The sequence below is a fragment of the Coenobita brevimanus genome, chromosome 74 (assembly GCF_032717465.1).
Source record: "Coenobita brevimanus isolate Jiangsu-jjx chromosome 74, ASM3271746v2, whole genome shotgun sequence".
Taxonomy (NCBI): Eukaryota; Metazoa; Arthropoda; class Malacostraca; order Decapoda; family Coenobitidae; genus Coenobita; species Coenobita brevimanus.
The window spans coordinates 33,448,455-33,460,220 of record NC_137027.1 but is presented as its reverse complement, the minus strand read 5'-3'; the positions used below and the strand labels follow the sequence as shown (position 1 = coordinate 33,460,220).

At 40.2% G+C, this 11,766-nt stretch overlaps 1 protein-coding gene across 1 annotated transcript; it reads right to left on the bottom strand.

The window, feature by feature from the left end:
- Nucleotides 1-1,546: 1,546 nt before the first annotated feature.
- Nucleotides 1,547-10,638, bottom strand: LOC145407819 (sulfotransferase 1E1-like). The gene is made up of 7 exons (XM_080278676.1): nt 10,462-10,638; nt 8,589-8,740; nt 7,707-7,908; nt 6,054-6,180; nt 4,124-4,290; nt 1,836-1,944; nt 1,547-1,662 (listed from the first exon to the last, which is right to left on the bottom strand). The coding sequence occupies exons 1-7, from the start codon at nt 10,636-10,638 to the stop codon at nt 1,547-1,549; spliced, it is 1,050 nt and encodes a 349-aa protein (XP_080134802.1).
- Nucleotides 10,639-11,766: the final 1,128 nt, after the last annotated feature.

The window sequence follows — 11,766 nt, the reverse complement described above, 5'->3', positions numbered from 1 at the left end:
TGAAATCAGGTTTTAGGCACAGCATGACCCCCGTGGGCTGCCCAGACTAAGGGGTGTGCTCTGAGGGTCTGGGGTTCAGTTGGTATGCATAGCTATATACCTGGGCAACGCCGGGTACCCCTGCTAGTGCCAGCCATAAGAGCACCGGTATAATAGTAATGGTAATAATAAAACTTCAGTGTTCAGGCTATATTTGTGTTTGTATTACATGTTACACAGTGGAGTAATTGATTTATAGAGTGCATTGTGCATCAGATGAACATAACAGTGGCAGACTGTGACAGCCGCTTGTGCTGTAGTCAGACAAGTCACTACACTGTGAGTCAGAGCTTAGACATGTGCAGGCTGTAGTCGCTTGGTGTTCAGCTGACAGATATTCCGAACCATTTTCATCTTAGGTGCTGTGCCAGGTGTGATCAGATTGGAGGATAAATTTGACTAGTAACCAAGGAGTCTCATTCAGACCTCATAACTAAAGGCCATCGTCTATCACGTAACCCTGATTTAATAATCCAGCTAAGGCAGTGGCTGCTTGTGTCACATGAACACAACCCGACTATATTAGGCCCACGTTGTAGTACTTGCTGTGGCCCAGAACTCAGATGAAAGTGAACCCTGTGGACTGCTGGCTGAAACTGTCCCCTACAGTCTACCAGCCTTCTTTCGGGTGATAGAGAAGGAGCTGAGGGACGTTTACATAACCGGGCAGTGGAGCCACTCGATTACGCCAGTGCCACCACGTGAAGGCGTCCCCCTCCAGCGCCTCTTGGATGATGTGGCATCGGGATATCGATTCAGTATATCTAAAGCTCTTCGTCTTTTAACTTGTACCATAAAACTGCTGAACAAATTTGTCAGCCATGGTCAGTATAATGTCGAAGCGAAGCAGTCCAGAATCATATCAGGAACACAAAGGAGTCAAACCGCCTAAAGCAGAGATTGTTAGCAAAGAACAGCAACTAAATCATCATCGTCGTCATCCTCCTCCTTATCATCATCATCAACATCAACATCAACAACATAACAACATCATCAGCATCATCATTAACATCCAGACTTCTTTTCCCACGTAGGATGAAGCAATGCAGTGTCCAGAGAGTCAAAAAAATAATAATAATAATAATGTTGGGCATACTTTTCGTTGGTGCCTTAAAAAAATGGAAGAAAGGAAAAAAGAACTAGAAAAAAAAGATAAAACTCCCTGGCTATCAGCGTGGTGTTGTGTGGTGCCTTCAGTGCCCCTCAACCCTCATCATCTCAGTCTTGTTAACTTCTTCAGCTGAATAAAATCGTCTGGATGTGGTCAGAATACACTAAAATTTGCATCTTAGTGAGGCCCTTGTATTAAGTGGCAAGGGAAGCTTCGTTACGCCTCTTCCTTAGCGACTTATTTTTCATATTTGACCTTGACATTCACCTTAATGTTGACCAAGTTTGCGTCAGTACTACAGAGGAGGATAATGAATTAAAATATGCCGAATGAATAGGTAAGGAATGGGTGTTACGAACGCAGAGTAGCCACTTAATACGCCCTTATGCAATTAACTCAGTGATATCCCCACTTAACATCCAGGCCAGTGCCCTTCACGTTGGCCCTGATCCACTGCTCTATCTCTTGGTTCAGTTCGGGAGTGAAGTAGTTCTTCCAGTCACCCTTTACCCCTAGAATAGAGAAGACAAGTGGTTATATTACTGTCTCTCTCTCTCTCTCTCTCTCTCTCTCTCTCTTTCTTTCTCTCTCTCTCTCTCTCCCTCTCTCTCTCTCTCTTTCTTTCTCTCTCTCTCTCTCTCTCTCTCTCTCTCTCTCTCTCTCTCTCTCTCTCTCTCTCTCTCACCTTTCCTAAACATGCCACCATCCTTGTTCCACACATCCTGGTTGTAGAAGGCCATGTCAATTGGTTCCCCGCGGGTTTTCATAGACGAGAAGCTGGTGAACTCGGCGATCTGTGGAATGCAGAAGGAAATAAACAACAACAACAATAATATTAATAATAATAATAATAATAATAATAATAATAAACATATCATCATCATCATCATCATCATCACCCCTATCCTTCTCCTCCTCCTCCTCATCATCATCATCATTATCACCATTATCATCATCATCGTCATCATCATCATCATCATCGTCATCATCGTCATCATCATCATCAGCAGCAGCAGCATAGTCGTCATTATTATTCTCTTCCCCGTCCAAGGCTGGGGTGAGGCAGGACCCAGAGACATTGAAAAAGAAATTACGAAGATGGGAGAAGTATTAAGCATCGTACCGTAGCATTTATTCCTCAGCGATTTATGTGGGCGATTATGGTTTCAAATTCTTGTGTATGTTTTTCGTGTCTGTTAATATCAATACTGTTTACGGGGCAGTGAAATGGCGGGGGACAGGGCGACATGGAGGCGATTTGTTTGTGGCCACCCCTTACGGGATTAATGTGTCTGGCAATAGATAGATAAATAGATAGTTTACATCAGTAGATTGCGAGATGATGCTGAGGTGTTGTGTTCTGACTAAATCGCGAAGGAAGGTGTGTTACGAAATGTCCAGAACCAGTTAGAATGCGATCCAGAATCAATCCGTTGACTACCACGTGAAGAGAGAGAGAGAGAGAGAGAGAGAGAGAGAGAGAGAGAGAGAGAGAGAGAGAGAAATGAGGGAAGATAGTGAGAAGTGAGAGAGTGGGAGGGAGACAGTGAGAGAGAGGGGGAGGGAAGACAGTGAGAGAGAGGGGGGAGGGAAGAGAGATGAAAAAATAGAGAGAGGAAGGGGGAAGATATTGAGAGAAATAGATAGAAAGGTAGATGAAGATAGGTACGAACAGAGAGAGAGAGAGAGAGAGAGAGAGAATGTGATAATGACAGAACTTTGAGATATCCCTATGCTTGCTGACTGCACTATAATGTGGGATGCAGGCTAATCCCACCTATCAACTACACGTGTTACATCAGCGACCGTCAGTCACAAGCGTCTTCCTTATACCTTCGCGGACTCAGTTTTTAGTAATAAGGAGGCGTCTTAGCACCTATTCCAAACCTAATTAGGGCCGGTAGCTGACGTATATGGAAATGTTCCTGACTCGTCTGGTTCCCTTTCATATATTGATGTCCCCTATATTAGGTTGTGCCTCGACTGACAGTCACCAGGTGATGAGTGCAGGTATGTAAGGTAGAAAGGCATTACATACAGTATCTGCAGTCGATGGTGTTCTGTTAGTCGAGGTATTTTTACCATTAGTGTAGGTCTAGCTATTTGTCTCTGTGGGATTTAGTATAGGTTAGCGATTTGTCTGTTAGGTGATTAGTTGTAGAGTCTTTAGATTAGTTTTCCTTTATAATATAAGGTATAAAACATATAAAACCAAGAAAAAATTAAAAAAATAAAAATAAAAAAAAATAAAAATAAATAAGATTAAAATTATTATATATATATGTACGTTTGCATGAAAGTGTGTCTGTATGTATGCATGGAAGTGTGTGTGTGTGTGTGTGTGTGTGTGTGTGTGTGTGTGTGTGTATGTATGTATATATATATATATATATATATATATATATATATATATATATATATATATATATATATATATATATATATGTTTTTATATATATGTATATATGTTTAAATGTATATACATATATATATATATATATATATATATATATATATATATATATATATATACACGGCCTTAATAACCAGGGGCTTCGGCCCCAATGGTTGATAGGCTGGAAAAAAAAAAAAATATTCCAAACCGGGCTACAGCAAGGCCCGGTCTCCTCGAATTGAGGAGAGAATCATCAACAACAACAACCTATTCCTTAACGATTTATCTTCCAAACTATCCATTACTACCCTCTTTATTTGCTTCTTATATCTTTTTAACGTCGGCGTAAATTGCATGAATAACACACAAGAATATTGTAACGGAGAAGCCTCAGGAATAAACCGGTAAGTAAAGGAGCAGACTCAGGAATAAGCCGGTAAGGAAGAGATGTTGAGTAAGCCTCCTAACCACACGAGTTTCTCCTATTCACCTTCTTGAATATAGTAAAGGAGCAGACTTAGGAATAAACCGGTAAGGAAGAGATGTTAACCTTTCTAACCACACGAGCTGCTACTCACCTTCTTGAGTTGTTCCTCCGTCAAGTTCTTGCCGAGGAATTTGTTAAGTTGCCGCAGCACCGCCATGATGTCGTCCTTCATGTCGTCGTAGGTGGTGAAGTAAAGGTTGGGGTTGTCTCTCTGCCTCCAGGCCTGTAGCACGTGTGGCCAGTACGGGCAGTAGACGACTACCACCACCACCACAGAAAATATACCAATAGCAAAGTTAATAAATCAATACAGAAATACTCACACCATCAAACGTACATACAGTCGTGGCCATAAATAATCACCTATCCTCCAATACGCAGTGCCTCAGGCTGCCTCATTTATGCGCGGCAAGTCACAGTGGAGCAAGAGGGGCTGAGAGGAAGGGGCCAGAGAGAGAAAGGAAGGTGAGGGGAGGGGGGAACGAGTGATGGTGTGGGGGTGGACTGAGGGAGGGGAGGGAGGGTGAGTAGGGGAGGGAGAATGAATACGAGGTGGTGGTCATATTATTTGTCTATTTTCTTTCATTCAGAGCATGATATATAATTGAATTTATATTCGGTAGATAACGATGCACTTCATCTTATTATCGGCGTCAGATAACAAGCTTCAGATAGGCGGTGATATCAAGGGCTGGCTCGAGTGCGAAATATACTGACGTGACAGATCAAATATAAATTAGTGATGAGTCAGATACTTCTGTTTATCACTATATTTTGACTTCGGATGCAGAATGGAATCTGGATGGCTTTGACTTCCTTGATGTTTAAGAAACGTCCTTTACCCTTACATGTAATTAATTTTGAAACTAAATATCATGTGCTACCTGTGGCATGGCTGTGTCCACAGCATATATGATCATCGTCTTCGTATACACTCCCTCTATACAGCCACCATCATGTCAACTATTTTATGGCATCTCTATATGAAAAGGCTGTTTAAAATAATTGTGCACAAAAGGTCAATAAATTTGGTGTCTGTGCACATGGGTGGATATAATAACGTTAGCTCTCATAAAATGTTAGAAGGAAAATGAAACAAAATCCTACTCAGACTCCCAAAATATATCTGTGGCAATGTTTACCGACATTGGTAAAGCCAAAGCAACCTGGAAAGCCTGAGTAAGTAGTGCAGTGGCCTCCTGCCTCAATTCCCTCTTGCAATCATCGCGCCACCGAGGAAACAATGTCATCTCTGGCCCCTTCCTCTCAGCCCCTCTTGCTCCACTGTGACTTGCCGCGCATAAATGAGGCAGCCTGAGCCACAGCGTACTGAGGGATAGGTGATTATTTATGACCACGACTGTACATGCATTCGTACATACATATACTCGTACATACAACTATACAGGCTGCTAAAAATTTCACATATTCCTATTTTATACATACTGATAATTGGGTTCTTAGTAAGCCCCCACAGAGTATACGGCACAGTGTTGCATATTGTTGCACATTAAATAATTAGAAACTTTAAATGGGGGGCTAGTGGGGGGGGCAGAGGGTCTGAGGGGGTGTAGGAGGGGCCAGACCTCCCAAACCCCATGGATAACACCTCTTTTAATCCATTCATCCAAATAACGCTTTTAAAAATGTATTGTTATCACCTTATGGTTTTATTTCAGGTTAGGAGAGATTTTTAGAACAGGACGAGTTAAATGCATCCTAAATTAACCCCTTCAGTATGCGAGTCCTTTGTAAAGTTAACTAATATCGTCCCATAGAAGCAAGAATGAATCAGAGTGCACGTCACCCTGATAGAAGCAAGGATGAATCAGAGTGCACGTCACCCTTATAGAAGCAAGGGTAAATTAAAGAGCATGTCACTCGGAGTTAAGGAGTGCTATAATTTCTGTACTATAATCTATGTACTCCATCTCTGGACTGTAATCCGTGTACTATAATCTCTGTACAATAATCACTAATGTAATCTGTACTAAAATCTCTGAACTATATTCTCCACTTACATTCGCCTTTCATGACAGCCCTGGCAAATTTCTCGAATGATTCTTGATAGTTTCCACTCCTGACCACACGTGCGTAGTGGTAGAAGGATACCATCATGTCCTTGGGGTTCCTGGCCACGTAGACTACCTGTAACATCATCATCATCATCATCATCATCATTATCATGATCACTTATCATTATCGTCATCATTGATCATAATTATCATCATCATCAGTCACCATCAATCCATCATCATCATCATCATCATCATTATCGTCTTCGTCCTTCTTTTCCCTTTCTCGTTGTCCACGCCATTGTTATAACTTCCACGTCGCTGTGGGAAGATCTAAGTCGCTGCCATTGGCATACCGTTTGAGTTACAGTCTTCATTTTGTACCATATTATAGTACTGGTTGGCAGCTTCATCTGACCAAATATCATCCTGATCCTACCAGCGGAACCCGGATAGGATTAGGGGAAAAAAAAAGTGAACCTAAAACTTAAGAACCATCTAAGTTAAGGAGCTGAAATTTGTAATGGCATATACATGGGACACTGCCAGAACGCAGGGCTTAATATAGTCCAGATCGGATCATTACTCTGTGATATTGCCTATGGTCCAAAATTTTGACTACCCTGGAAGAAGGAGAAATTACCTGATTTTACATGAAAGAATAAAGCTACAGCCACCAACTTGGTGGGCTTATAGATCTTGATGACCTAAGGTGGTATGCGCTGGATCAGTGACCTTGACCTCAGATCCCATTAAAACTCGGCTTCTTGTAGACAATGTCTGAGGGAAGTTTTTCTTTATCAAAATTGTCCTTGGACAAATTTACTGTGCTCTAACTCTTATTGTTATTATTATTATTATTATTATTATTATTATTATTATTATTATTGTTGTTGTTGTTGTTGTTGTTGTTGTTCATCATCATCATTATCGTCATCATCATTGTTTTCATTACACCCTTACGATCGACCGTATTTTATTGCTGTGTGTGTGTGTGTGTGTGTGTGTGTGTGTGTGTGTGTGTGTGTGTGTGTGTGTGTGTGTGTGAACAGTATAACTTTATCAGTTTTTTTATCTGAACATAATTTAGTGCAGTTGTTGGGGATAAGCAGTGGTGCTGACCTGTTGCTTTGTAGAACAGTAGTACAAAGGCCAAGGACAAAGAACAAGGGCAAGTTATAAGTCTCAGTCCGATAAAGCTAATGTTGTTGGAAGGACTAAGAGACAGGTGGATGTGGCCGAACTTGGTGGAATGATTAAGGGTCAGCCAAGAATGAAATGATTCGATTTTGAGAATAATAGGCCAGAGGGAATAGACACAGGGGAAGGTCAACGCAGACAGGTTAGAGCCGACTTGGTGGGAAGGTTGAGGGTTAGGGGGAACAAAAACAATACAAGGCCGGTCAAAATTTAGGACTGAAGGGTGCAGGTGTGTTTACTCTCTGTGTGCTCTTCGTAACACCTCTCCCTGGACGACTTATTTTGCATATTACACCTTCACGTTTCCTTGAATGTTATCTGTATTGTTCATAACTCCACACAGTTTGCGTCATTAGTATAGGTGACAGTGAGATGTTATGTGAAGAATATAAATGGTTAACAGTGAGACACTCTCTCTCTCTCTCTCTCTCTCTCTCTCTCTCTCTCTCTCTCTCCTACCTTGCATTTCTTAAGCAGGTCCTTGTTGAGCAGCTCCAGAGGGTAGTGCGACTTCATCACTCTCGGCGAGGGCAGAACCTCCGCTAGCTGAATCGACATACCGTCCTCCTCCTTCTTCCCAGGACACAGGCGGCTGAATTTCTCTCTGAGCGAATCCTTACTCGATTCGGGTACTCCGCTGTTGTCGAAGAGCATATCTATACTGGAATTGCATAGTGTGAGTTAGAGGGAGTACACCGTGACGGGGAAGTGCAGGGATTAAGGCGTCTGACTATAGTGTAGATAGACAGATAGATAGAATGATAGATAGATAGACAGGTAGATAGATAGATAGATTTGTTAGCGCTCGGGTTCATATGACTCACTTCCTTGTAAAAATAGTTTTGACACAGTATCAAGCGCATGCTGAATGATGTTTTTTTTTTTTTTTTCAAGGAAGAAGGAACCAAAGGTTAAGAGCCCGTAAGACTGTTCCCTCAAAAAAAAAAATAAAAAAAGATAGTGGCCGTAAAAAAGGAAAATAAGTAATTTATCAGTGTGGCAAGATGGACGGTCTCCGATATTGTATTTTCCTTATTTATGTCAAAGTCGAGGCATAATACAGCATTTCAGTCAGTATATTATGTCTAAGCTATTTTCACACAATATTCATCTATTTCAAAACGGTATTTATGCCGATACTACGAAAATGTCTCATGTCGATATTTTGAACGTCCTCAGAGCTCCAAACACGTATGTGGTTTAGCCTGGTGATCATTCTCCCGCCGAGGTGAAAATTCAATCCTGCTGTTGTTCTTATGTGGAATGATGCAAAGACAGACCGGTACAGAGAAAGACACAGCCTGAATATTCACACACACACACACACACACACACAATTACCTAAGATCCATGGAGCGCACCCACAGCTTCTCCTTCATCTCCTCGTTATTGGGGTCCACCTCTGGGTTATTTGCCATGATCCAAAGAATTTCCTGCATCCACGTCGTGCCGCTTTTGGGGAACGTGATGAGAAACACGTCGTTTGGCTGGAGCTGCAAAATCGTCATCATCATCATCATTAATAATATAAACTTTACTGTCATCGTCATCATCATCATCATTAATAATGTAAACTTTTCTGTCATCGTCATCATCATCATCATCATCATCAATAATATAAACTTTTGTCATCATCATCATCATCATCATTAATAATATAAACTTTTGTCATCGTCATCATCATCATCATCATTATCATTATTAATAATATAAACTTTTCTGTCATCGTCATCATCATCATCATCATCATCATCATTAATAATATAAACTTTTGTCATCGTCATCATCATCATCATCATCATCATCATCATCATCATTAATAATATAAACTTTTGTCATCGTCATCATCGTCATCATCATCATCATCATCATCATCATTAATAATATAAACTTTTGTCATCGTCATCATCATCATCATCATCATCATTAATTATATAAAGTTTTGTCATCGTCATCATCATCATCATTAATAATAATATAAACTTTACTGTCATCATCATCATCATCATCATCATCATCATTAATAATATAAACTTTTGTCATCATCATCATCATCATCATCATCATCATTAATAATATAAACTTTTGTCATCATCATCATCATCATCATCATTAATAATATAAACTTTTGTCATCATCATCATCATCGTCATCATCATCATTAATAATATAAACTTTTGTCATCATCATCATCATCGTCATCATCATCATTAATAATATAAACTTTTGTCATCATCATTATCATCATCATCATCATTAATAATATAAACTTTTGTCATCATCATCATCATCATCATCATCATCATTAATAATATAAACTTTTGTCATCATCATCATCATCATCATCATCATCATTAATAATATAAACTTTTGTCATCATCATCATCATTAATAATATAAACTTTTGTCATCATCATCATCATTAATAATATAAACTTTTGTCATCATCATCATCATCATCATCATCATCATCATCATTAATAATATAAACTTTTGTCATCGTCATCATCATCATCATCATCATCATTACTAATATAAACTTTACTGTCATCATCATCATCGTCATCATCATCATCATCATCATTAATAATATAAAGTTTTGTCATCGTCATCATCATCATCATTAATAATAATACAAACTTTACTGTCATCATCGTCATCATCATCATCATCATCATTAATAATATAAACTTTTGTCATCGTCATCATCATCATCATCTTCGACATCATCATCATCATAATTGATAATATAAACATCACTATCATTGTCATCATCATCATTATCATCAGCAAATTTTTCATCATCTTCATTTTATCATTACCGTTATCATGGTCATTATTTATCGTCCTTTACATTATTCCCGGCCACAGCAATCCTCCTTATCAATAGTCGTATCGGTATTATCGTTGTGTAGGGGCAGCTGGAGCATGGAAAATAAATCGCTAAAGATGCTACAATAGGCCACACAGAATACAGCACATACCTCCATGTGTCTTGGAGTATGACACTGAGTTGTGACATGGAAAATAAATCGCTAAGGGAAATGTGTCAGGGTACCTCCATGCTGTAAATCCGGTCCAGATGTCGTGTAGCAGACATGGAAAACAAATCGCTAAGGGAAATGTGTTAGGGTACCTCCATGCTGTAAATCTGGTTCAGATATCGTGTAGCAGACATGGAAAATAAATCGCAAAGGGAAATGTGTTAGGGTACCTCTATGCTGTAAATCTGGTCCAGGTAGCGAGCGGTGATGCCCGGGTACAGCCATCCGTCAGGCAGGATGCGTACAAAGCCACTCTTGAACATCGTCAGACCTTCGCTAACCTTCCCTAGGTCTTCACCGGACAGGAACTCGACCTCATGGCCAGACAGGAGGCGTTGCTTGCTCATCCTTATTGGTCTTGTCTTCACACAGGCTGTACAATGGACAGGAAGGTTAGGGCAGGTTAGGTTAGGTGGTTAGTCAGGTTAGGTCAGGTTAGCATAGGTGAGGTTAGGTTAGGTTGTGAGGTTAGGTCAGGTTAGCTTAGGTAAGGTTAAATTAACTTGTTAGTGAGGTTAGGTCAGGTTAGGTTGCGTAAGTGAGGTTAGGTGAGGTTAGATTAGGTTAGGGTAGGTCAGGTTAGATTAGGTTATGTTAGTGAGGTTAGGTGAGGTTAGGTTAGGTTACGTTAATGAGGTTAGGTATGATAATAACACTACTACTAGCTACTACTACTACTCCTACTACTACTACCACTACGAGGAGGAGGAGGAGGAGGAGGAGGAGGGGGGAATAATAATACCGTAATAATGATTATTATTATTATAATCATAACAACAACAACAATAGGTGGGGGCGCTCACCATCCACTCACCCATTGTAGTACTGCTCTCGGGTGATTGCCCTTTCCTCTCTTCTTTTTTTCTTTCCTTCCTTCCTCTGTCTTTCTTTCCTTTTTTTATTTCCTCTTCCCTCTGTCTACGGGTGACTCTATATATATTAAGTGACAAGCCAAATGGTTTCCTGTACACCAGGAAACCATTTACCACGCTGAGTGGTAACCATATAACCAAATTATGGCGCCTGGTGGTTAGTGGGTAATTAAGGCGCTCCAATCGCTGCAGGTTTATATCCAAGGGATGGTTGGGGTTTATTGTTCATGTAATGCCACTCAGGGATGAGTGAGGCTGGTCACTCTCATCTTAAATATTAGGACCAACTTTCCTAGCCCCGGGTTCCTACGCTTCTCATGGGGAAACACAAGATTAGATAATAATGATGACGGTGATGACGGCAGTAATAATAATAATAATAATAATAATAATAATAATAATAACAATAATAATAATAATCCATCCATCCATCCATCTATCCATCTTCCACTCCTACGTTGCTCCATGAGGAACGTAGGAGCCCGGGGCTAGGCAGTTGGTCCTGACATTTAAGATGAGAGTGACCAGCCTCACTCATCCTTGAGTGGCATTACGTGAGCAGTAAACCCCAACCACCCCTTGGATATAAACCTTCACCGATTT